The following is a 26,982-nucleotide window of genomic DNA, read 5'->3' on the forward strand; positions in this document are numbered from 1 at the left end:
GGAGCACTGGTAGGAGACCACAGGGTCATGGTATCCCTGCCTCCTTCCCAAAAGGTCCCCTCAGACTGCTGTGTCTTCAAGTGACAGCCCCTGCTTCTCTGAGGTTGACCCTCTCCATCCAGGTTTTGGTCACTGTTTTATACCACTTCCTACAGGTGGTAACAGTGAGGCCCCTACTATTATCTGCTCTCCAGGTACCTGCACTGTCATTTATGCTCCCTGACCCCCACCCACCCTTTCTTATATATGTTTTTAATTGAAGTGTCATTGATATACAATCTCATATTGATTTCAAGTATACAACACAGTGGTTCAACAGTTACCCATATTATTAAATCCTCCCTTCACTTGTACAGTTACTATCTATCAACATAGAAAGATGTTACAGAATCATTGGCTGTACTACCATCCCTGTGACCATCCCATAATATTTGAGAATTTTTGTGCCCCTTCATCCCCCTCACCCTTCCTACCACCTACCCTAACCCCTCCCTCATAGTAACCACCAGTCACTTCTCACTGCCAACGAGTCTACTGCTGTTTTGTTTATTCTGGTTTTTTTGTTCTTAGATTACAATATGATAGGTGAAGTCATATGGTATTTGTCTTTCTCCACCTGGCTTATTTTACTTACCATAATACCCTCTAGGTCCATCGATCTTGCTGCAAACAGCAGGATTTCTTCTTTTTATGGTTAAATAATATCCCATTGTGTATATGTTCCATATCTGCTTTATCCATTCATCTATTGAAGGACATTTAGGTTGCTTCCATATCTTGGCTATTGTAAATAATGTGGCAGTAAACATAGGGGTGCATATATCTTTTCAAATCAGGGATTTTGTTTTCTCTAGGTAAATTCCTAGAGGTGGAATTACTGGGTCATATGGTATTTCTACTTTTAGTTTTTTGAAGAACCTCCATCTGCTTTCCACAATGGCTGCACCAATTTACATTCCCACTAGCAGTGTAGGAGGGCTCCCCTTTCTCCACATCTTCACCAACACTTGTTACATCTGCTTTTTGGATAGGGGCCATTCTGACTGGTGTGAGGTGATATTGTGGTTTTGATTAGCATTTCCCTGATAATTAGCAATGTGGAACATCTTTTTTGTGTGCCTGTTGGCCATCTATATTTCTTCTTTGGAAAAATGTCTATTCAGGTCCTCCACCATTTTTTAGTCAGGTCATTTGTCATTTTTTTGGTGTTGAGGTGTATGAGTTCTGTATTTTGATGTTAACCCATTATTGGATAAACTGTTTGAATATATTCCCCCATACTGTAGGCTGCCTTTGTGTTCTGTTGATGGTGTCCTTTTCTGTACAGAAGCTTTTTAGTTTGATGTAGTTCCATTTGTTCATTTTTAAATTTTGTCTCCCTTGCCTGAGGAGACGTGCCCAGGAAAAATTGCTCATATTAATGTTCAAGAGATTTTTGCCTATGTTTTCTTCTAAGAGTTTTGTAGTTTCATGTCTTACAATTAGGTCTTTAATCCATTTTGAGTTTATTTTTGTGTATGGGGTTAGACTGTAATCTGGTTTCATTCTCTTGCATGTGTCTGTCCTGTTTTCCCAACACCAGCTATCAAAGAGGCTGTCTTTTCCCCATTGTATATTCACGGCTCCTTTTTTATATTAATTGACCATATATGTGTGGGTCTATATCTGGGGTATTCTATTCCACTCATCTATGGGTCTGTTCTTGTGCCAGTACCAAATTGTCTTGATTACTGAAGTTTTGTAGTAGAGCTTAAAATCAGGGAGCATAATACCCCCAGCCTTGTTGTTTTTCAGGATTGCTTTGGTTATTCGGGGTCTTCTGTGTTTCTAAATGAATTTTAGGATTATTTGCTCTAGTTCATTGAAAAATGTTGGTATTTTGATAGAGATTGCACTGAATCTATAAATTGCTTTGGGCATGATGGTAATTTTGACAATATTAATAAAATTAATGAGTTCTTCCTATCCATGAGAATGGGATAGACTTCCATTTATTTGTGTCTTCTTTAATTTCAATGAGTGTCTTATAGTTTTCAGAGTACAGGTCTTTCACCTCCTTGGTTAGGTTTATTCTTGGGTATTTTATTCTTTTTGATACAATTGTAAGTGGAATTGTTTTCCTGATCTTTCTGCTAGTTCATTGGTAGTATATAGGAAGATAATAGATTTATGTGTATTAATTTTGTACCTTGCAACTTTGCTGAATCCAGTTATTCTGATAGTTTTTTGGTGGAATCTTTAGGGTTTTCTCTATATAATATCATGTCATCTGCAAATAGTGACAGTTTTACTTCTTCCTTACTAGTTCCGATGCCTTTTTTCTCTTTGTCTTGTCTAATTGCTGTGGTTAAGACCTTCAGTACTATGTTGAAAAAAAGTGATGAGAATGGACATCCTTGTCTTGTTCTGATCTCAGAGGAAAAGCTTTCAGCTTTTCAACATTAAGTATGATGTTAGCTCTGGGTTTGTCATAAATGGCCTTTACTTTGTTGGGGTAAGTTCCCTCTGTACCCATTTTGTTGAGAATTCTTATCATGAATGAAAGTTGAATTTTGTCAAATGCTTTTTCAGCACCTATTGAGATGATCATCTGTTTTTTATCCTTCTTTGTGTTAATGTGGTTTATCATCTTAACTGACTTACAAATTTTGTGCTGTCCTTGCATACTGGAATAAATCCTGCTTGGTAGTAATGGGTGATCCTTTTGATGTATTTTTAATGTGATTTGCTAATACTTTATTGAGGGGTTTTGCATCTATTGTCATTAGGGATATTTTTTGATAATTTGCTTTTTTGTAGTGTCTTTGTCTAGTTTTGGTATTAGAGTAGTGCTGGCCTCACACAATGAGTTTGGAAGTATTCCCTCCTCTTCTACTATTTGGAATACTTGAAAAGGATGGGTATTAACTCTTCTTTAAATGCTTGGTAGAATTCAGCTGTGAAGCCATCCTCTTCTTGACTTTTGTTTTTTGGGAGTGTTTTAATTACCTATTCAATTTTGTTACTAGTTATTGGTCTGCTCAGATTTTCTGTTTCTTTTTGGGTCATTCTTCAAAGGTTGTATTTTTCTAGGAATTTGTCCATTTCTTCTAGGCTGCCCAATTTATTGGCATATAATTTTTCACAGAATTCTTTAATAGTTCTTTGTATTTCTGTGGAAATCATTGTGACTATTCCTTTTCAATTTCTGATTTTGTTTATCTGTGTACTCTTTTTCTCAATAGGTCTGGCTAGGGGTTCATCTATCCTGCTTATTTTCTCAAAGAACCAGCTCTTGGTTTCATTGGTAGTTTCCTATTGTTTTATTCTTTTCTATTTTATTTTTATGTTCTGAACTCTACTATATCCCTCCTTCTACTAACTTTGGGTTCCATTTGTTCCTCTTCTTTTAGTTTCTTTAATTGTGAGTTTAGACTGTTCATTTGGGATTGTTCTTGTTTCCTGAGGTAGGCCTGCATTGCTATCTACTTGCCTCTTAGAACCACTTTTGTGCTGTCTCACAAATTTTGGACTGATATATTTTTGTTTTCATGTTTCTCTATGTATTGCTTGATTTGTTTTAGTTTGTTTGTTGATCTGTTGATTATTTAGAAGCAGGTTGTTTAGCCTCCATGTGTTTGTGGGCTTTTTTGTTTTCTTTATATAGTTTATTTCTACTTTCATACCACTGTGGTCTGAGAAGTTCCTTGATACAAGTTCAATCTTTGAATTTATTAAGACTTTTTTTTTTGTGGCCTAGAATGTGATTTATTCAGGAGAATGTTCATGTACACTTGAGAAAAATGTGTATTCTGTTCCTTTTGGGTGGAATATTCTGTAGATATCTGTTAAGTCTATCTGATCTAATGTGTTATTCTGTTTCCTTATTTATTTTCTATCTGGTTCATCTGTCTACTGATGTAAGTGGCATGTTAAAGTCTCCAAACATGAATGAGTTGCAGTCTATTTCCCCTCTTTAATTCTGTTAGTATTTGTTTTACATATTTAGGTGCTCCTATATTGGATGTGTAGATATTTATAATGGTTATAACCTCTTGTTGGACTGACCCCTTTATCATTCTTTAATGTCCTTCTTTGTCTCATTAATTTCTTGGTTTTGAAACCTATTTTGTCTGATAGAAGTACGGCTACTACTCCTTTTTTCTCCCTATTATTTGAATGAAATATCTTTTCCTATCCCTTTACTTTTAGTCTGTTTGTCTTTGAGTCTAAAATGAGTCTCTTATAGGCAGCATACGGGTCTTGTTTCTTTATCCATTCTGCCACCCTATGTCTTTTGATTCCATTTACATTTAAGGTAATTACTGATAGGTATGCATTTACTGCCATTTTATTAATTATTTTTTGGTTGTTTTCTATAGTTCTTCTCTGTTTCTTCCTCTTTTTTATTCTTTTCTAGTTTTCTGATGGTTTTCTTTAGTGTTGTAATTAGATTTCTGTTTTTTAATTTTTTGTGTATCTATTATAGGCTTTAGGTTTGTGGTTACTGTAAGGTTCATGGATAGTTTCCTCACTATGTAACAGTCTACATGAAGTTGATGTTTGCTCTATTTCAAATGCAATCTAAAAGTACTTTTTTATTCTTCTTCCTCCTCCACACTTCCGTATTAGATGTCATAATCTGCACTTTTTGTGTATCCCTTGACTGATTTTGTGTATAGCTAGTTTTACTTTTGTTTTAAGTTCACACTTGTTTGGTAAGTAATTTTTCTACCTTTACTATGGGTTTATTTTTGCTGGTGAACACTATTTAGGCTTAAGAACATTTCCATCTACAAAAGTTCCTTGAACATATCCTGTAATGCCAATTTATTGATTATAAATTCACCTAGCCCTCATTCATCTGGGAAATGCTTAATCTCATTTTCAAATTTGAATGATAATCTTGCTGCGTAGAGAATTCTTGGTTGAAGTCCCTCTGATTTCATGCCACTCCCTGCTGGCTTGTAAAGTTTCTGCTGATTGCCTGATGGGGTTTCCCTTATAAGTAATCTTTTTTATCTCTCTGGCTGCTTTCAATACTTTTCCTTACCCTTGATCTTTGTCATTTTAATTATTACATGTCTTGGTGTTGTCCTCCTGGGTTCCTTTTGCCAGGGACTCTTCTGTGCTTCCATGACCTGACTGTCTATTCCCTTCCCCAGGCTGGGGAGGTTTCCAGCAATTACTTCCTCAAAGAGACTTTCTATCCCTTTATCTCTCCTCCTTCTGGTACCCATATTATGCAAATATTCTTTCAATTGGGTTGGTCACACAACTCTCTTATCTTTCTTTCATTCCTAGAGATTATTTTTTTCTCTCTGTTCCTCAGCTTGTGTTCCTGTTCTCTAATTTCCATATCATTCACTGTCTCTGCTACTTGCAGCCATCTATTATTCATTCTTTCCATTGCATATTTCATTCCAGTTACTGCATCCTTCAGCTCCGAGTGGCTCTTTTTCAACTCTTCTATCTCTTTGTTAACGTCCTCCCTGAGATCTTGAATATTTTTCTGTAAATCCATGAGCATGTTTATGACTTTTACTTTGCAGTCTTTATCAAGAAGTTGGTGATCTCCATTTCATTTAGCCCTCTTTCTGGCGTGTTATCCTATAGTTTTGTTTGGAACATATTCCTCTGCCTCCTCATCTTGTCAGGGTTGTGTGTTTCTTCCTTTGTATTAGATAGATCTGCTGTGCTTCCTGGTCTAGAGAAAAATGGCCTTATGAAGAAGGTGTCTTGTGGTGCCCAGAAGCTCAAGGATCTTTATTCTCCGGTGTCTGGTTCTCTTTTGAGATGGAGCCCCAGTTGCTGTTGGTGGTGTACGGATGGGCCCACCTTTCTGTTTGTCTACAGGAAGCAGTCTGTATCAGCCCACTGTGGATGGCAGTTCATCTCAGCTGGCCCTTTATGAGCCAAGCAGTGGTGCTTCTGCTGGCATTGTTGTGTGCGGGGCCTCCCTCTGCAGCAATGGCATAGCTTCTGGGATAACTGGGTGGACAGGTGGTTGCCCAGCTCTAGGGCTGGGCTACCCTTGAGAAGCCAGGAGGGCTCAGAGCTGGCTCCTGCAGGCACCTCCCCAGATAGGCTGAGAAACTAGGAAAGCCTCCCTCTGCCTGTCAGGCAGTAATGTCTCCGTCTGCCTGCTGGGCAGCAATGTCTGACACTGCTTGGCCAGGTGGGCTGGGTGGGCAGATGGGCAGGTGTGCAGAGCAGCACCTTGGGGATGGGCTGCCAGTGAGGGGGATGGAGTGTTTGGGGCTCTGTGAGTGCCCAGCTTTTCTGGCTGAAGGAAGGCTGGGGAAATGTCATCCACGTGCTGTTTCTGCTGCAGAGAGAGCTCCATCTAACCCTTGCCCTGCTGGCACCTGTCCCACTGCTGGTAAATCTTCCAAACTGCCATCTCTGCTTTGGGTCTCAGCAGGACTGGCGGAGTGCGCGTGTCCTCCACTAGCAGTAGGAGCCTCCGCCTCCCAGAGGGCTTGACTCTCCCTGGTGTTCAGCCCCACTAAGCACCAAAGCCCAGTGTAACGTGGACTTGTGTCCCCATGGCAGGTCCCCAGGGCCATGTGTGCAGAGCTCCTGAGTGCCCCGCCCTGCTCCGTTCCTTTTCCTCCTGCCTGTGGGCTGGGATTGGGGGAAGGGCTGGGGTCCCAATCCATGTGGCTCTGCCACTTTACCCTTCTCTGCATGGTTTCCTCTTCTTCACAGGTGTGGCCTGCAGCCTCAGGTTGTTTTCAGGGTTTGTTGTATTGGTGGAGTTGCTTCCTTGGTGTGTGTGCGTGGAGGAGGTTTCCACCTGGCCTTCCTATTTCACCACCTTTTTCCCTCTTTCTCCCCACCACCCTTCCTAAATCATTTTTTTGTTGTTGAATAAACACTCTTATTTTGAGTATGCCATCGGTTTCCTGATGGGACCATGACTGATACAACCCACAGCCGGGTTGCATCACCAGACTCCACACGCTGCCTTTTCCATCACAATATGGGGACAGTACCCTCTCCAGTGAAGTACAAGGCCCAGTCAGGAGCAGCTGTTTTTGTAAGGGCCACATAAACAAGCCTGTGGGTAGCACGCAAACCCAGTTTCACTGCAGGGGCGCTGTGTCTTCTTGAGGATGTGGCAGGGCCTTTCAATGCTCTGCCTACTCAGGCTTCAGATAATGTGGTCTTAGAGTGGCTTCCCAAAGACCACACAAAGCTAGGACTGACACCCACACAGGGGTCAGACTGGCCTTTGCAATGGGCCTCTTACAGAAAAGCAGGAGGGAGGTGTGAAATCCCAAACTCAACAGACAGCCTGAAGCTTCACTAAAATTATCCCTTTTGCCTGTTTCTCAGAATTCTGGTTTGCAGGGCCAGATTTCATCTGGCCAGGGTAGCCCCTATACTGTTTGCAAAGTATTATATAGCACCTATTATTTGCTAAATACTAAAGGGCAAAGGTTTACTTCAAACATAAATAGCATTAGAGGAGAGCCTATATCTTGTTATAATAATCATCACACCCAGAACTACTTTATGGAAAACGAAATCCTTAAACTCACTCAAGTGAAAAATCTGAGATTCAGTCCCCAGTCATCACTCAGGAAGCTTTCTATTTTCTGAAGAGTGTGCAGTCCAAAGAACTACTCTGATTATTGCAGGGCAGAGGTTGCTAAACTCTCCTGATAGAAGTCAGAGCTATTTAATGATACTGCAGTCAGCATTTCCTTATACACCGGTGTCACCTGGAGTGCTGTCCTAGAAAGCCCAAGTACCAAGTACAGAAGTGGTATTCATGTCGAGTCGTAAGTCTGAACTCAAATTTCAATTTTCAAAAAGTCTGTTTACTTTAGTGTGATTGTATTTGCATCCTGATAGTACTTCTAATCGGCATGTTTGACTAGTCTGACATTTCTAGTATCATTCATGGTTAAATCACTTGGATTTAACTACAGATCAGAGTAAAACATCTTAAAATCAGGTGTACTGTGTGGCTAGCTTAGCCAGTACTGGACACATACTGATCACTGAATCGATGCTGGCTCTTATTGTTATTCTAAGCCTAGCAGCAAGTTTGTGTTTCTCTTGGCTAAAGAATTTAGTAAAATAAGTATAAGCTATAAATGTCTATGATTACTGACTGGGGGAATAGCAGGAAAACCAAGAATGACACTCTATTATTTCCCACAAATTAAGAAAATCTCTTCATTGAGGTAAATATTTACTGCTATCTAACAAAGCACCATCCATACTTTGAACCACTTAGGGATGGAAACCCTACCTTTAACATTTCATTACCAAGAAGATAATAATTCCCTTGGCAACATGATGGATGTTAAAAGTGCATTTCTGGGACTTGGATTTGGGAAGTTGGAAGGAATATGGCATTTTATTTAAGTCTAAGAGGAAAACTCTTGCCTTTAGGCAAAGAGAAAACTGTTCCCTATTATCAGTAAGAGTGAAGGAGGGAATAATTTTAAGTATTGCAGGATGTGTTAGGGATGATATTTCTGAGGCTGCATGGTTTGGAGGGGCAGAACAATGGTCCCCCAAACATGTCCTCACCTTAATACTTGGAGCCTGTGGCTGTTACCTTCCACAGTGAAGGGGGATTTGCAGATGTGACTGAGTTAGAGACCTAGAGATGGAGTTTATCCTGGGTTAGCCAGTGGCCCCAGTGTAATCACAAGGGTTCTTCAGAGAGTCAAAGGAGGAGGTATAGGTTGGGAGTGATGGCAATCGCTCGAAGGCCAAAATGAGCACAGGAATGTGGTGGCCTCTAGAAGATGGACAAGACAAGGAAACAAATTCTCCTCTAGGGCCTCAGAAGGAGCACAGCCTGCCGACCCACGATTTCAACTCAGGGAAATCCCTGGCTGACTTCTGACCTCCAGAGCTGTAAGACCATAAATACGTGTCATTTTAAGCCACTAAATCCATGGTAATTTCTTACAGTAGCAACAGGAAATAAACCTGGGTTTGTCTCAAGACCTGAACATGTTGATCTTCATCACTATTTCCATAGAACCAAGTCAAGCCTCCCAGCAAGTTTTCTTTGTTGGCAAACCATTCTTTTTATAATTTTTTTTCCTAAGCCACAGTTTCTACCTGGGGTGTCCACACCAGGAACCTCTCTTTTTAAAGGCGTCTGGCAGAGTCTGCACTGGCTCTGCTGCCTTCTGCAGGTTACTGACTGCTCATTACCCATCCCTAAGTGGGGAATGCTGCCTGCCAGGGTTACTACAGGGCAGGAGGCGGTCTGCAGGTGGCTGGATGAACCAGGAGTAAGATGAGCTAAGTTGCTCATGGTTCTTTAGACTCATGCCTCACACAACTGGTCCACGAGCTCCTCAGGGCATGCAGTGGCCTCTGCCAGAAACACCCTAGCCTCTCCCTTAGCAGAAGTGGTTCCTGAGCTAAGACCAGAACTCTCTTGCTATTACCTCTGCATCCAGTAGGTGGAAGGATGTGGGCCAGGGAATCAGGGGGTTGAACCTCAGCTTGGAGACATTCTTCCTAGCCACGTGCCTCTAAAGATCAAAGCACTTATGCCCTGAACCTCCATTCACTCATCTGAAGATGCTATCACCTTTGCAAACTGGTCAATAAGATCAAATCTACAGGAATGAAATAGGTTTGTTATTTACTGTAACCCATGAAGATAGCTGAGGAGTGGGAATGGATGTTTGGAAGGGACTGACTTAAATTACAGATAAGAATTTGCCTTGGGAAAACCTGGCAGGCATGAGAAGTTGGCCCTCAAAGAAAGGAACAGTCCTCTCCAAGAATGCTCGCATTGCCCCAAACCAGAAGGCCCTTATGATGTTATCCTGGGGAATTAGGCCATGGGGATTAGAAAAAGGCAATCTTCTCAAATACAAGCCACAGAGGCGAGCATTGGTTTTCAATCAAGTGGTTTTTCAAATGGGCAGCCCTGTGGTGTGTAACTTGTGGGCAGCTATAAGGGTTTAAAGGCCATTTTTTCATTCTCCATTGCAGGAGCTCTCACGGTGTGGGCTCTGGACCAGCAGTAGCAGTCCCTGGGAACTTAGCAAAAATGCAAACTCTCAAGCCCACCTCGGACCTACATATCAGAGATTCTGAGGGTGAGGCCCAGCCGTCTACACATGATCAAACCCCCCAGGTTGGGGGCCCCTCAGTGCCCTGAGCAAGGCTAGGCAACGATACAGGAAGGGTCTGGGGTGAAGGTGGGCCCGCTGAGGGCCGCTTGGTGCAGGTGATCAGCTCCTGAGCCAGGGGCCACCACCACACACAGACAAGTGGCTGCTTTGTCTCTCTCTTCCTGTTTCTCAACCATCCATTTTTGATATATCAACAAATAGCTACATAAACATAGAACACACTGACGTATGGTTTCAGAATACCACTTAAATCAAGCTACCACTGCTAAAAGCCAGTAAGTGATCAGTCCTTTGAGAACTAAAAACCACAATTAAACCCAAATAATAGGAAGCTACTTTAGAAATATAGGGAAAACAGTGCTAAGAGGACACTACGGGCTTTATTAACTCACTATGGCAAGAGGCCGTTGCAAGGAACGGGTCATCCCTGGAGCCTGAGACCGTATCCCCGCAGGCCACGCAGGCCACGGTGTGAGCCCAGCTGACGATACAGAATATAAGCACTTAGCTACAGCCTGGCACTGGCTGTTCGGCCTTGGGGCGCCTCATGTGTACATCAGCGGAGCCCCTGTTGTTTCAGGGACCACAGGGAGCTGGCGCTTTGGACAGGCTGCCCTTGCTGTGAGCGATGAACTGCCTGACCGTCTCTGTGACCACCCCGCTGCCAGGCCTTGTCCCTGCCTCGTGTGTGTGTCTGACATCTATGCCTTCGCCTTTCTTTAAACCACCTCCCCTCTCAGCTTGCACTGTCAGGGCCAAGGGGGGCAGCTCTGGGTCAGAGCATTAATTTGCTATGAAACTAATAACAACAATGAACCACAAACTGAGTGGCTTAAAGCAACCGAAATTTCTATTTCACAGTCCTGGAGGCCGGAAGCGCAAGACCCCAGTGTCGGCGGGGCTGGTTCCTTCTGAGGCTTGAGGGGGAGTCTGTCCAGGCACCCCCAGAGCTCCTGCTGGTTTTCTGGCAATCTTTGATATTTGGCTCTAGAAGCATCATCTCAATCTCCATCTTCATTTGGTCTTCTCCCTGTGTGTGTGTGTCTGTGTCTGTATTTCTCTTCATCTTCTAAGAACAGCCATCATATTGGATTAGGGCCCACCTACTCCAGTGTGACCTCATCTCAACTATTTACATCTACAATGACCCTGTTCCCAAATGGGGTCACATTCTGAGGCACCAGCGGTTAGGACCTGAGCATATGAATGGGGGTGGGGGGTGGGCAGAGGCACAATTAAACCCATAATAGCCAAACAGCATTTGTAATGCACAACCTATTGCTATAGGTTACAGAGATCTTCCTATCTTTTAAAAAGATTTCTCCACATGACTGTCTAAAATCATAGGTTTAAGAGGCCCATAATGGGTGTCTCTGATGACTTTACAAATAACCTGTCACTTTCAGCATCTTACTTCCATAACTACAGACATGATTCACGGACCGCAGTTCCTGTTCTCATTCGGAAAGAAATGACCTCTCAGAGCGGAGGACCCAGCCACCTTTGAACATGCTCAGAGACTGTTTATTCCTCAGCTGCAGGGAAAGGGCAGCGGGGCTGGAGGGGGCCACGGAGTTCATGGGCAGCTGACTGAGACACGGGACAGCACGCCACGGGCAAGCCTGGTTCTGCGTCGGGTGTGAGCCTGGGTCAGTCGCTTGGGTGAGATGATTTTCCTGGGTGATAGGAGGGCGACCCTTGCCCTTCAGGTTATCTGCTTTATCTACATCTGGCCATTTTTTTTTAATTCTAGAGGAGCCTTTATGCTGAACTTAGAGCCAGGCTTACTTTGAATGCTCTGAGTGCTGGAGTGAGTGAACGAATGTGTTCACAGGTTAGAGAGGAGACGGGCCTCTTGGGAGGGAGCTCTAAGAGGACAGAGGCAGAGAGAACGGGAGGAGCAGCAGCTCCCAGGCTCCGGGACAGCACCCTCCCCACACGGCAGACTGCACACACCGCCCAGGCCGCAGAGACCAGGAGAGCAGCGCCAGCCCTGCGAATACTGTATATTGTCACAGGAGAGAGCAATGCCAAAGGCGTACACGTGTCAGCAAAGCAAAAGGAACAAATGTCTCGGCCTACTGGAGTTTGTTTTAAAGGCAACTAAGTTAGGGACCCTTCACTTCAGACACAAAGATTTTTATTCCTAGACATTAAATCATTGCTAAAAAGCATGCTTTATGATCACAGGAGGTACGAAGTTAGGCTACAAAACTATGTACAGGATGTTGATATTTAGGTTGTACACACCTCATTCCTTTCATGGGAGTATCTTTAAGGAACTTCTAGAAGTAGAGTGCTGGTAAAATATGCATTTAAAATTTTGTTAGATATCCCCTAACAAATCTCCATAGAAGTGTTAGGTGGCATTTTTTCCATTCTCATAAGTTTGGAATGAGCATTCGTAGAAGAAAAAAAGAAAAGTGAAACAGGTCCAAAGGACATTATGGGAAGAGTATGGACATAATTTTTAGAATTAATTTAAGGTAAATTACCTCTATGACATCACTGTGAGCATCTCTGATACATCTAATATTACACATGGAGGGTGTTTTCTACATACCAATTGTGCTATTAAATAGATTTAGAACCTACTGGCACTATGACCAGAAAATCCATCTGTCTTGCTGGGGGAAGATACCAGTCACCAGTTATGACACGTAAGCTGAGGGTGCAGGCCACAGTGGGGTCATTGCTACACACTCTAAGAATATTTTCTACCTGAAGTTATGTATAAGTGATAGACAGTTTCAGAGAAAATATTTTCCATTCCAATCTACTGGATTGAATAGAATTTCGGAAAGTGACCTTATTTGGAAATGGGGTCATTGCAGATGTAATGTGTTACAAGAAGGTCATACTGGAGAAGGGTGGGTTCTCAACCCAATATGACTGCTGTTCTTATAAAAAGAGAGCCATGTGAGGCGGACATGCATGGAGAGAAGATGGCCACGTGATGATGGAGGCAGAGAAAGGAGTGATGCATCTACAAGCTAAAGAATGCCAAGGAGAGCTGGCGACCAGAAGCTACAAGAAAGGCATGGGGCAGATTCCCTTCTAGAGCCTTCAGAGGGAGCACAGCCCCGCTGACACCTTGAATTTGGACTTCCAGCCTCCAGAAATGTGAGGCAATGAATTTGTGTTAAATAACCCACTTTGTGATACTTTGTTATAGCAGTCACAGGAAGCTAATATACCATGTGAACTTATGTATTCTGACTTCCGGGATAAAGGTTTGTTCTTCCAAGAACATCTCAAATATACCTAATATGTCCTAGCAGAGCTTACAATAAAATCTTGCCTCTTGAGGCAAGTTGTAGAAGTTTTTAGTGCTTAGTTTGAAAGCTTTTCATGGGTCGTTTTATGTGAGTACACTGCATGAACACTCTAGTCTTAAGTCTGATCCTTGAACCAAATTTTCCTCTGGGCATGTGCTCTGGCTCACATGTGCCCCCAGAGTCACTGGATGACTCTGAACCCTCTCTCCAGCGAGGGACTCCTCTCAGCAGCCTGGTGGGAGGCGCTGGCTGGTTTCCAGTTCGGAGGAACTAGGCCTTCCTCCTTCCCCAGAACAGGCTGTGGAAGCACCTATCCCTTCCCCTGGGCTGTGACACCAGCCATTGCTGAGATGGCCCTTTAACTCTGCGCTCCGGCGGGACCGCGGCTGCGCTCCTGCTGAATCTCAGCGGCAAGCAAGGCATGGCCTGGCCCGGTGACACAGCCCTGCTCACGTCAGCTCCGTGAGATCACTCCCCCATCCAGTTTCTTCAGTGATACATCACTGGCCTGTGAAACCAAGGGCCGAAGTTACAAAAGAGCGTTTGTAACTGGTTCTTCATGTCGCAACCCCAGGATCACGGGACAGTGGTTCTCGTTCATCTCCTGATAATACTGTTCTTATTCTTTCACCACCATCCCGGAGGAATGCAGAATGTTCCCCTTGTTTTTATATCCTTATCAGCTCACCTGGGACACCTGCCCACTTTCTCTCCCACCAGGGATAGAATCAAGATGCAATTGTGTCCAAGAACTGCCACCGCCTGGAGAGGCAGCAACGTGGCTGGCTGGGCTGTCCACACGCCACGGTCCCATTCGCACCTGCAGTAGCAGCTCTGCCCTGGAGAACTCGCTGTCCCTCTCACTCGTGAACCTTCCTTGTAGCTCAATTAGCCAAATGAGCAATTCCCCTGTCTGTTCTGTTTTTCAGTAGCTCAAAGAGCAGCAGGAAAATTATTAATAAAAAATTCCAAGTAAACGAAAAATGGAGTGATTCCACTCAGGACATTCACAGAGGTGTGAAGGACTTTGCAAAAAATCAGGCATCCCATAATACTTTACTGACCTCAGCTATAACTCAGCGTGGACAATGGTGCTTATGGGCTTGTATTCCAGTGCCCTGAGGATATAAGTTTCTTCAAAGCAGAATTATTTTATTCTCTTACATGGTGAATTAATACATACATAAATAAGTGATTTAAGCCCACTCCCTGGCAGCCTTGGCTGGCCCACATGGATTCATCACTCCTGTTCTTTTCCACCCTACCTTGTTAGTCTTTTCAAGTGAATTTTAAAATTCTAGCTACTAATTTACCCCAAACTTGATCATCATGCACAAGCGAGGGGCCAGACTGAAGTAGACCCTGCTGCAACCTCTTTATGGGGGGCACAGTAGCAATATCTGGACATAGATGAGGGTCAAGAAAAAGAGAACCTGTCGCTGAGAGTCATCTAGAGCCGCGGTCCTCCAAGAGTGGTCGTGGCCCCAGCAGCACCGCCACCCGGGAACCTGTGTAAATGCTCATCCTCGAGCCCTGCTGAAGCAGAGACTCCGGGCGCAGGGCCCAGCAACCTGCTAGAGTAAGTCCTCATCCATGGGATTCTCATGCACCTCAAAGTCTAAAGACCACTGATGTAGAGTAAAGTCAACCTGAGAGAACCAAGAATCAGAAGTTCTCTCCTCTTGCCGCCTGGGAGGAAGAAGATTTTCCCAAGGGTCAGATGCCCAAGGGCCCTGCTGGCAGGGAGCAACCTCAGCCTCTTACAGCCTGTAACAGGAAATGCCAACTTCCCTGGGACTGCAGCAATGTTCTTTCCTTCACTCAAGAGCTTCTAGAAAGAGGAAAGAAGGTGCAAGGACTTTAAATGGCCAGGTGTGTGACACCTTCAGGGGTATTCCAGCATTCCTGCTCAGGCAGGAAGCCCATTTGAAAACTCATCAGCCTCTCATGCCCAGCTGGCAGGAGGCTGGTATGGGGGTGGGTGGTCAGGAATATAATAAAGTATCCTTTATTATGTGAATGAATATCTTAAACCAGCCCAGAGGCCCTAGCGGGAGGAGGCAAGAGATGGCTTCATAGCACTTGAAGCCTCCTCATACTTAACGTTCAAGGTCAAAATGTGGCAAATGGCAGAGGAGAGTCTATAGTTTTCCAGGACTAAAGATGGGGACTAACTTGTGCAAGCAAGAACCTTAGCATAGACTTTTGCTCAGCTCTGACTAAGGGAGAGGAGAGACAGAAAATACTCAAAATCTTCAGTGCAGGCAACCCCAGTCCACAAAGGCCTCACTTGAGAGGCTCTCTGCCATTCCAAGACCCAGTCCCCAAGAGAGCCCTGGGGAAACTGGTCTCTTTTCCACACTGACTCTGATAAGCAAACCCAGACTTTAAAGCAAAGGTCAACAAACCATGGCTCATGGGCCAAATCGGGCCCACAGCCAGTTTTTGTATGGCTTCAAGCTAAGAACGGTTTCTTAGAACATTTTCAAACAATAGAAAAAACAATTTTTAAAGACTATTTTGTGACACATGAAATGTACAAATGTACATAAAGTTTAATTTCCATGCCCATAAACAAAGTTTTATTGGAACACAGCTCCATCCAATTGTTTACAAATTTTGAACTGTAAGGGCAGAGTTGAGTAGTCACCCTAGAGACTGTATGGTCTCCTAAGCTGACACTATTTGCTCTCTGGCCTTTTACATTAATGATTTGTCAACCCTTCTTTAAAGCAAAGGGTTTGCAGCTCACAATCTCAGCAAACACTGTAGCCAGGGTTAGTATGTATTGTCATGCCCAAAGCAACTTTTTTGCCAAAATAAACTTCTTAGTTCATTCCATGTATTCTTGTTCTGTAAGTTCCTGAGTCTAAGACATGCCTTCATGGTACACTTCTGACTCTCATGGCATCCCTCCCTTTCCTATTGTCATAACTTCTGCCCCGCCATGCCCAGAGTGAGTGAAAGAAGCTAGCATGAAAATTAGTTCCAATTACACAGGAGACAAAATTAGCCCAAAGCAGTGTTCCTCTAAGAACCACTGCCTTGCTTCTTGCCCTCCTGTTGCCTTCACCAACTGTTCCACATGCTGTCCCTGTAGTCACGAGGGGATCTGAAATAGTTCTGGAAGAATCTTTTCTTAAGAGGGGAAGTTACTGTGCCTGTTCTATTGAAAAGCATTTTCTAATCATTTGCTTCACTTACAAACTAAACCTAGAGATTGGAAATTTAGGACTTGAGTAAACATAAAATGGGTGTCTGAATATAAACTTCTTGTTGCTAGTTGCATGCTATGCCAATCTCGACTGCAAAAAAACCCACTTACAGACCAATTTGCCAACTGGGAAGAGTCCATTTATTCCAGACTGTGCTTCAAACACTAACCGCGTTTATTCACCAATAACCAGGCTGTGACAACTACCCGAACTAGAACTATTTTAGGAAAGTTCTGACTCAGCACAGATGCTACTCAGAGATTTGGTATCTGAAAATCAAACTAAATACTCAGAGCACCTCCCAGAAAACTTACCCGGAGTGACAGCGAATGGTGTCTGAGGTGGGATGGAAAACTCTAGCCCTGGGGTCAGTCGGCCTGTGACGTACACAAGCCGACAGCTCCCACTGAGAGGGAGGCTGCAGCCTCTTTCTGGAGCAACCACAGTCAGCCACAACCAGAAGTCCCAAATGTGAGCTCTACATACACAGATTTTTTGCTACTAAAGGACCAGGACACAGCGTGGCCCAGTGGGATAGGAGAGGCATGTGTGTGCCGTGCACCAGCTGCTGCGCTCTTACGCACCTCAGTACAACCACTGAGGATGAGGCTGGTACTTCCGTCTAATGGCAAAGCAAGTCCAGGGCCAAAGGGCTTAATTTACTGATGCAAAATCAGAGAGGCAGTAGGTGGTGGAATGGGAGGGTCAGGGAAGACTGTAAGTGTCCACACAAAGTTGGACCAACTTCTCACCCGTGTGACCATGCTGCGCCTGTGGCCCATCCACAGGACTTTTGGGGAGTCCCTTGACTGGCCTTCCCCAGCTTTAAGGGACAAGAAGGCTGGGCTGACCTCTGGTCTCTTCCGGGTCTGCTCTCTGCTTCTGCATTCATTCCTGAGCTGTCTGTCCTGAGCAGGCAGGATTAAGTTCCTTCCTAGATGCTCTGCCGGCACGCCTATGGGGGACCAGCTGCTCTCCTCCGCACCTTCTCTTGGAGCCTGAGGACAGCGGCAGAACGATAAGGGCCATAAGGGTCCCTGCAATTCCTCTTGGGTCAGGCAGGGCTCCCGCTGAGCTCTGGGGTCACCTGGCCAGCCAGCGGCAAGAGTGTCCAGGCGGCCACCAAGAGTCCCCTCCTCCCCGCGGTGGAGGGAGGTTCTGCCGGCCCTGCCATCACTCGCACCACCCAGGCCAGTTTCAAGCCCACCCCCAGCTCGCAGGGTGGGAGCACGAGGACTGAGGATTCCCAACAGGTGGGCAGGTCAAGGTTATTGCGTTCATTCTGGCAACCTGTGCGTCTGGGCGCCTCGGGGCTTCTGCTTCGTCCGGGACCGCGGAGACCGCCCCCCACGCCCACCCCGCACGCACCAGACATCGGGAGCCCGCGAGCCCTGCCTCCCGACCCCGCGGGCTCCCCGCTCGGGCTCCTGTGCTCCCGCCGCGCCGGTCCGCGATGCCAGCCCTCCCGGCTCCGCGCGCAGGTCCGCGAGCCGCCGCGACAGCGGGGACCAGCGCGCAGCCCGGCTCCCCGGCGCCGCCCCCTTTGCAGCGGCGCGACTGCGCCCCCCTGCGCCCCCGGCTCCCCTCTGCTCTCGGCGACGCCGCCCCAGCCCGGCCACGCGACCCTACCCATGGTGGCGGCTCTGCGACCAGCGAGCGAGGAGCCCAGGCGGGAGAACTTTTCTCAAGGTGTTGCTTCTCTGACTGTTTCCAGGCCCTGCCCAGCCACCTGTGCAGCTGGAGGTGGGCAGGCGGGGCGGCCGGGCTCCACCCGTGGAGGCGGTGGAACCGCAGGCGCAGAGGTCAGCGCCCCTCAGTCCCAGCAGGGGGACACCTGGCCCCGGCCAGCACCTGCTAGGCTGCTCCGCCCCAGGCCCTTGAGGGCGGGCGAGAAGCACAGCCGCAGGGTGGCGGAGCGGCGGGCCACCTGGGCCAGGACGCTCTCACCTGAGCGCGCACCTGGGCTTGTTAAAACGCAGGTTCCCAGGCCTCGTCCCGAATTTGCTGACTCAGGTCAGGGGGCCATCCCGGGATTTGCATTTCTAAGGAGTGCCCAGGTGCTGCTGCCTGCCGCTGCTGCTGGGAGACCTCACTTCACTTGGGAAACCACTGTGCTGGGAAAACACTACTCTGGGGAAGCAAACTGCGTGGGACATTGGTCGCTTTTATGTGTTGCATACATGTCCCTGTGGCTTTACCTGGAGTGTGAACTATCCAGAGCTTTTCTGGAGGATTCTACTTTCCCTTTAAGAATAACAAGAACAAAAATAATACTGCAGCAATTATCTCCAAATCAATTTTCTGCTGCTTTGTCTGACTTAGGGGAGGAGGGAATTGTGCTCTGCAAACACTGAGATGAACAATAAAATAGGACACGAAGGCGAGTTTCTATTGCCTTTTTAAAAAATCATGGTAAAATACACATTACAAAATTTGTCATCTGAACTGTTAAGTGGCCCTACGTACATTCACAGCGTTGTGCAGCCGTCACCACTGTCCATACCTGCAGAACTTCCCATCTCTCCAAACTGGAACTTGGTCCCCATTAGGCACTAACTCCCCATTCCGCCTCCCACCAGCCCTGCCACACTCTTCTACTCTCCTTCTCTGTCCCTGTCCTCTAGGTGCCTCAGGGATGTGCTGTCGCACAGGACTTGTCCTTTTGTGTCTGGCTTCTTTCACTTGCTGTAATGTCTTCAAGGTCCATCATGTTGGAGCACGTGTCAGAATTTTCTTGCATTTTCCTGATATTCTGCCATATGTATGCACCATATTTTGTTCATTTATTCATCTGCCTCTATTGCCTTTCAAGTCTTAGCAATGCCCCCAGCCCCATTGCTCCGGAGACTGTCGTGAGGAAGGAGAAACGGAGGCAGGCTCTTCCCCAGACCCGCCCTTCTCAGGCTTTCTTTGTTGTGTATGAGGAGGACACAGCTCTTCCGGTGGTGGCATAACCGATACATACAGTGTAGTTACCGCAAGTAAAGGGACGGCCAAGTGTAGGAAGGTGAGCTTGCCCCGACGTCTGCACATGGTGGTGGTCATCCTGCCTTTGGATCAGTGGGGGGGGGGAAGGGGAGGCCGGTGGCAGTTCATTTTAATTAAAGTTTTCTCTGTGAGGTGGCATTTTTGTTGCTGAGCTCAGGAAGCTTGGAGTCCTGGGCCACTGTAAATGACCATTTTTCTAAGCCAGTGGTTCTCAAAGTGTGGTCCCCGGACCAGAATCATAAGCACTGCCTGGGAACTTGGGACAAATGCCAATTGTTGGGTTCCATACCAAATGTACTGAGTGAGAAACTGTGGATGGAGCTCAGCCGACTTTTCAGTATGAGGCAAATACTCTTTCCTCCACATGTTTATTTAATCCTTCATTTGGCCATTATTTACTTATCACCTCCAAGTGTGAACTGCTTGGCTAGTGATAGGCACTGGGCACCCTGTGCTCACAGAGCTTACACTCTTTCTCTTTTCAAAGTGGCAGGAAGAGGCACCTTATTCGTGACAGTGAAGCATAAATGCAAAACAAAAGCCAAGGAGAAGAGACAGCACTGCTGATCCTAAGTAGATTGCTGATCCCTAGAATCCACTGGAATTCCGAGGATGGGCTGGCCCTGGAGGCCAGGCGTTTCTCACAGATGCTCCTTGGCATGTGGTGTGGCCATTCAGGGGAATAAGAGACATGGCAGCCTGTGTGCCCTCGACCCTATCTCAAGAGAAACACTGCAGCAGCCGTCACTGAACTCCCTTCCCCTCAGCTCTATGGGTCGGTTTCTGAGGCTGCCATACAATTGCTACAAATCTGATAAATAACGGATTTATTCTCTCTCAGTTCTGGTGGCCAAAGGTCCAAAATCAAGGACCTCTTGAATGTGCACTGATGGGGGACACCTTCCGAAGGCTTTAGGGGAGGGTCCTTCCCTGACTCTTCCAGGTCCAGGTGGTCCTTGGCTTCTGGCCACATCCCTCCAGTCCTCACATCTCCTCTGTCTTCTCTCCTTCTCTTATAAGGATACTTGTCACTGCAGTGCAGCACAGAGAAGGCAAATAGCAACTCTGTGGCATCTTACTACACTGATGAACAGTGCCTGCAATGGGGTGTGGGGGGGACATGATAATATGGGTAAATGTAGTAACCACATTGTTTTTTCATGTGAAACCTTCATAAAAGTGTATATCAATAATACCTTCAAAAAAAAAGGAGACTTGTCATTGGATTTGGGGCCCACCCTAATCCAGCATGATCTCATCCAAGATCCTTAACTTAATTCCACCTGTAAAGGCCTTATTTTCCCAAATAAATTTGCATTCACAGGCTCGAGGCGGACATACCTTTGGCAGAGGCACCATGGAGCCCACTACACTTCCCAAAGGGCTCCCGGTCTAGCATTTGTGTGTGTGGAATTAGCGAGCTGGTCCTGAAGGACTAGAACTGCTGCTGGGCCTCAGGGGACTGTCCCTGTGGTAACTACTGGGGGGACGGGTGAGTTTTAGTGGTGATACAGACATGAGCGCAAAATGGTAGCAGTGAGAGTCCTCAAAACTAGACCTTCATTACTGCCTCCTTCCCGAAGCACTGGCCCAGCGCAGCTGACACAGCAGTCTGTCCTAGTGAAAGCGCTGCCTTGAAGAGGTGGCTTATGAACTTCCTGGAGTCTTAGAGGGTCATTTTCTCTACCTCTGTTCCTCAGATTGTTTGGCTGTAAAGACTTTTTAATTACATTTCAGAGGAAAATCGAACAGAAGTTTTCCTATAAAGTAGGAAAAAAACAAAATGGAAATGCTAATGGTTAAGGGGTGGACTTTAGGAATAAACAACAAAAGTGAGCCCCATGGCCATTGATTTGAGAAGACAGATTCTGAGACACGGCCAGGGACGGGGCAAGGAGGAATCTGAAGCATGAAGGAATACTACAGGTCCGGTGAAAAGAGGTGCCTGGGGAGGAGAACCAGCAGTGGGCCCAGGTTCATTCAAATGCTGCCTGGATTCCCACCCCACGCCATTGCAGCTGGACCGGAGTGCCTTATACGTGGCTGCTGAGAACCTGTTCTGCAGAAGCACCCTTTGGGTGATGTGGGGATAATTATAAGAAAATGATTTCCTCTTCTTGAACATGCCTTTCTTTAGAATGTTCCAAATTGACTTCAGCTGTATGTATTTATATCTGATCAAACTCTTAAAGCAAGGGAATGATGGAGCCATGAAATCAGGGTGCGGGTGCCTTGGCTGTAGGGGCACAGCCCGGAGAGGGGCTGCAAGCCTTTGGCAACATCCTGGTGTGGGGTTGGGAGGCGTGCTCATGTTGTTTGTTAATTAGAAAGAAAGGCCAATGACAACAATCACGTGGAATGTTCCCTGGGCATCTTCCATGGGGCAGGGCGGGCCCCTTCACATGGTTTCCAGGGCTTCACAGCTGGTCCAAGAGAATTGCTGGCTTGATGGCGTCACCCTGTATGACCGTGGGCAAGTCACCCTTCCTCCATTAGTTTCATTTTCCTCCCCTGTCAAAGAGAGATTTACCTTCTAATACTGGGTTTATTGTCTTTGCAAAGGATCCAAAGTAGAAGCTGATTGTGGGGGAGGGATCACTGTCACCATTGGAAGGTAATATTTATGATCTGAATCATTATCACAGAGGCTCATGTTGTCTTGTTCCTGTCTGTGTCCCAGCTATAAGTTCAGTGTCTAGCTCTTAGTAAATGCTCAACAAATATTTGTTGTGTAATAAACAGGTTCAATCTTATATATATCAATCTCTTACCACATCAAAAATACATACGTATTAAAAAATTTTGTGTATTTATCCAGATACATATGATTTATAATATGTACCCACTCAAAATAAGAATTTTTTTCCTTAATAAAAACCTTGGAAGATGAACTTCAATGACAGCCGTAATGTCAGCAGTCCACGGTGTTTGGAGGTGAGCGTGGAGGTGGTTTCTAGGCCCCTGGGTTAGACGCCTATTGGATTGATGGTATTCTCTGGAATCTTGAGGTGCAGTGGGGAGAAGGCTGAGGTCAGGATCCAGCATATCGGGGTTTACTGAGCTCCAGAAGGTATTAAATAGTTTGCAAATTCCTCAATATGGCGCATGGTGAAACTCTGGCCTCTGTGGTCATATTAGTCTTTTCTGTGGTAACAGTTTTATTAGGATATAATTCACATTCCATATGAGTTGTCCATTTAAAGCCATCACCACAATTTCAGAGCATTTTCATCACCCCACATCCATTAGCAGTCATCCTCCTCCCCGATTCCTAGGCAACAATTCTCAGCTCTCTGTCTCCTTAGATTTGCCAGTTCTGGACATTTCATAGAAATGGAATCATACAATATGTGGTCTTTTGTGTCTGGCTTCTTTCACTGAGTGTAATGTCTTCAAGGTCCATTCATGTTGCAGCATGTGTCAGAAAGTCCTTTCTTTTCCTTGCTGTGTTTATGTGGAGTGGAACTGCTGGGTCAAATGGTGACTCTAGTCAGTCACCTGAGGGACTGCCAGACTTTTCCAAATCTTACATCCGCATCAGCAGCCTATGAGGGCCCCAGTTTCTCCACATCCTCACCAATACTCGCTGTTATCTGTCCTTTTGATTATAGCCATCCCGGTGGGAGTGAAGTGATGTTACTTATTATTAATATTAAAAATTTTTAATATATGTTTTAACATATTTACATAAAATTTTAACATATTTAATATATTTTAAAGTTAGTGGAAGCATCTGAAATATTTCTTCACCATGTTTTCTTTAGAGTACAGCAGGTTCCTCCACTTCCCCAAACTGTAGTGAGAGTGTGGCCACTGGTACTGGAGGGGTCACTGCTGGGCTGTGTCCTCCCTGGGAGAGAGGGCCAAGGGTGGGAGGCACAGGGAGAGGGTGGGCATGGGGTGGGCAGAGTCACTGCCTGGCCAAGGGTGGGAGGCACAGGGAGAGGGTGGGCATGGGGTGGGCAGAGTCACTGCCTGGCCAAGGGTGGGAGGCACAGGGAGAGGGTGGGCATGGGGTGGGCAGAGTCACTGCCTGGCCAAGGGTGGGAGGCACAGGGAGAGGGTGGGCATGGGGTGGGCAGAGTCACTGCCTGGCCAAGGGTGGGAGGCACAGGGAGAGGGTGGGCATGGGGTGGGCAGAGTCACTGCCTGGCCAAGGGTGGGAGGCACAGGGAGAGGGTGGGCATGGGGTGGGCAGAGTCACTGCCTGGCCAAGGGTGGGAGGCACAGGCTGAGGGTGGGCATGGGGTGGGCAGAGTCACTGCCTGGCCAAGGGTGGGAGGCACAGGGAGAGGGTGGGCATGGGGTGGGCAGAGTCACTGCCTGGCCAAGGGTGGGAGGCACAGGCTGAGGGTGGGCATGGGGTGGGCAGAGTCACTGCCTGGCCAAGGGTGGGAGGCACAGGCTGAGGGTGGGCATGGGGTGGGCAGAGTCACTGCCTGGCCAAGGGTGGGAGGCACAGGCTGAGGGTGGGCATGGGGTGGGCAGAGTCACTGCCTGGCCAAGGGTGGGAGGCACAGGGAGAGGGTGGGCATGGGGTGGGCAGAGTCACTGCCTGGCCAAGGGTGGGAGGCACAGGCTGAGGGTGGGCATGGGGTGGGCAGAGTCACTGCCTGGCCAAGGGTGGGAGGCACAGGGAGAGGGTGGGCATGGGGTGGGCAGAGTCACTGCCTGGCCAAGGGTGGGAGGCACAGGCTGAGGGTGGGCATGGGGTGGGCAGAGTCACTGCCTGGCCAAGGGTGGGAGGCACAGGCTGAGGGTGGGCATGGGGTGGAGGAGGCAGTGTCGGATGGAGAAGGACAAAGAACGGACAGATCATTACACTTTGAACAAAAGGTCTATTTTAGGATAATCTATGATGTTGGTTCCTTATGAACAGCCTGCTCTTTCTGAATTATTTTCCTCCCACAAATGCCTCCTGTTTCTTAGCTATCAACGTCTTCGTACTCCCTTTCTCCATCAAAATCTACTCCCAAGAAAGAATCCAGTAACTCACCCACACTATGAAATAAATGCCTGATAAGCCGTAAAGTGGATTTTTTTCTTGGAATATCTGCATTTTAACAGAGCAGGGGGCAGGGGAAGCCACCTATTTAAACAAAGAAAACTGTCTGTAAAACAGACAGAGGGGAAGAAGGTTTAGAAGCAAGAGTTTCTTCCCAACATTTAGGAAATTATCCAAATGGCCACCCACTCTGCCCGAGGGCTGGCTTGTCCCTGATGACGTGTGGAGGGGCTGAGGGGGAGCCCCAATCCAGACTTCTCCGTGGCCAATTCTTTTACTCTTACAACACAATGCTGAGTAGAAGCTTACGGGCAACAGGAACATGGGCAGAGCCTGGGCAGATGAGGACCTGTGACCCCAGACTGGTGCACTCAGGTAGACCAGCAAAGAGAGAAAATGGGGAACTGATCTGGGGGTGTGAGCCATCTGACCTCATCATCTGAGGGCCACAACTGTCTCACTTCACATTAAGAAAATAACAACAATTGCAAAATAAAGTTATTTTTGGTATAAAAATTTGTATCACTTTTTTTAGGGGAAATAAAGGCTATCAAATAATTCTTCACCTCCATAGGGTGAGAGACCAAATGACATAATTAAGTAACATATTTCTCATCCTTAGATCAAGTTCACCCTCCTTAGACACTTGGAAGGGAACTAAAAATAGTTCTGTGTGATCAGCAGTAGATGCTGAAAACTTTTCAATATCTGGACTGTCACTGCTTCAGAAAGTGTTTGGAAAATGTATTTTTGAAAAACCTCTTCTAATTAATATAAAATCTCTGGGACATACCAAAATGAAAAAGGAAGCAAAAGCCCTTTAAATTTCCCATATACTCTCTCCACTGCCTTTAAAAATAAATAAATAAATAAAGTCATTATTTTTTTAGTTGCTTACAGAAATTATCTCAAACTGCCAGGCACAAAAATGGTAATGCCTCATGAATTACTGGGTGATTTGCCAATAATATTACAACTTACTTATTATCTGATACAAGAAATACAGACACAAACACCCCATTTAGCCACGTCAGGTTAAATTACACAGAACTAGAGTTTGTCAAAGTTCATTTCATCAAATGACCCACTTTAGGCAATCACTACAAATTTAAAATAATATAGGGGACGGAGTCTTGAGAATGTACTGTGAATAAATATATACTTCTGACATCTGATTCACTTATATAGAATTATTCAATTTTATTTTCTAGAATTAAGACATATCATCTCTCCAAATGCCATGGATGGCACAGATTTAGAAAATTCAAGTATTTCCAAACTATATCACTTAATTTATCTGTCAAATTTTATACCACTGAAATCTCTATTACTGGGGAAAAACAGGATAGATACTTTTTTGGTATGGCAACTCTATATTCAAATGTTTGAGGAACTGCCAAACAAGAAAAGGATCCTTTTTTTTGGTGACAGTGTATTGGTTTCCCATTGCTGCTATAATTAATTACTGAAAACTAAAACAACACAAATGTATTATAGTTCTGGAGGCTACAGTCCAAAAAGGGTCTTATGGGCTAAAACCCAGGTGCTGGTGAGGAGTCCCTTTCCTCCCCTTCTCCAGCTTCTAGAGGCGCCCTCCTTCCTTGCAATGTGCCGTCCTCTCCTCCACCTCCAAAGCCAGCTGCGTGGCCCCTTCAAAGCTCTTTCCCTCTGACTTCTGCTTTGCTGTCATGACTCCTCTGCCTCTGACCTCCTTGCCTCCTTCTTATATGGACCCTTGTGATCACACTGGGCCTGCCTGGATAATCTAGGATAATCTCATCTCTGAAGTCCTTTTTGCCATGTAAGGTCACATATTCACTCAGATTCTGGGGATTTGGACACAGACATCCTTGGGCAGGCAGAGGACATTTTGCTGTCCACAATGGGCGGCTAGGAAGCTAGAATACTGGCTTATCTCACGGTGACTGAGAAGCCCAGATCATTTCTTAATATTGGTTAAAGGTGGTAACATATCTAACTGAGGACCGCTTTTGTGAGCTGATGTTTTCTTAGAGGGAATCAGTATGGCACAATGGATAAAGCAGCATATGTGGATAGCATCAAGTCCATTCCTGAAACTCACCACTAATGCATGAAACAAACAAAAGAAAAAGCAAGTGAATATGTAAAATATCCTGAGCACGGACTGTCCTGTGTGTATAAAGGTCCTCAAGGTATATAAGGCCTCAAACATGATGGACCAGGGCACTACGTCACTTTCCTCATGCGGTCAGAGTACCAATCTCACTGGGAAAGAAGTTAGGGGGGCATGGGAATATTTAAATATTATGATATGAATATGTACAAATTAGACCCTTTGTTATCATTAGAATCACCTAGCCACCCTAAAAACCCTTTGGGAATGTTAAGAAATTGGCAGTTTATAGAGA

The 26,982-nt window shown here is 45.8% G+C and overlaps 1 protein-coding gene across 3 annotated transcripts in view; it reads right to left on the reverse strand.

The window, feature by feature from the left end:
• SLC15A1 (solute carrier family 15 member 1) overlaps window positions 1-18,503 on the reverse strand; it is a 48,940-nt gene extending 30,437 nt beyond the window's left edge. Inside the window, exon 1 of one of the 3 annotated variants that reach the window (XM_036893781.2) lies at window positions 18,229-18,503. In XM_036893781.2, coding sequence (XP_036749676.1) covers window positions 18,229-18,232 — 4 coding nt within the window. In that variant the 5' untranslated portion in view covers window positions 18,233-18,503. Of the gene's footprint in view, window positions 1-17,433; window positions 17,520-18,228 lie in introns of those variants that run through there. The other 2 variants (XM_057494413.1, XM_057494412.1) reach the window with 2 other exon arrangements.
• Between the last annotated feature and the right edge of the window lie 8,479 nt (window positions 18,504-26,982).

The sequence above is a fragment of the Manis pentadactyla genome, chromosome 17, assembly GCF_030020395.1.
Source record: "Manis pentadactyla isolate mManPen7 chromosome 17, mManPen7.hap1, whole genome shotgun sequence".
In the NCBI taxonomy this organism is placed as follows: Eukaryota; Metazoa; Chordata; class Mammalia; order Pholidota; family Manidae; genus Manis; species Manis pentadactyla.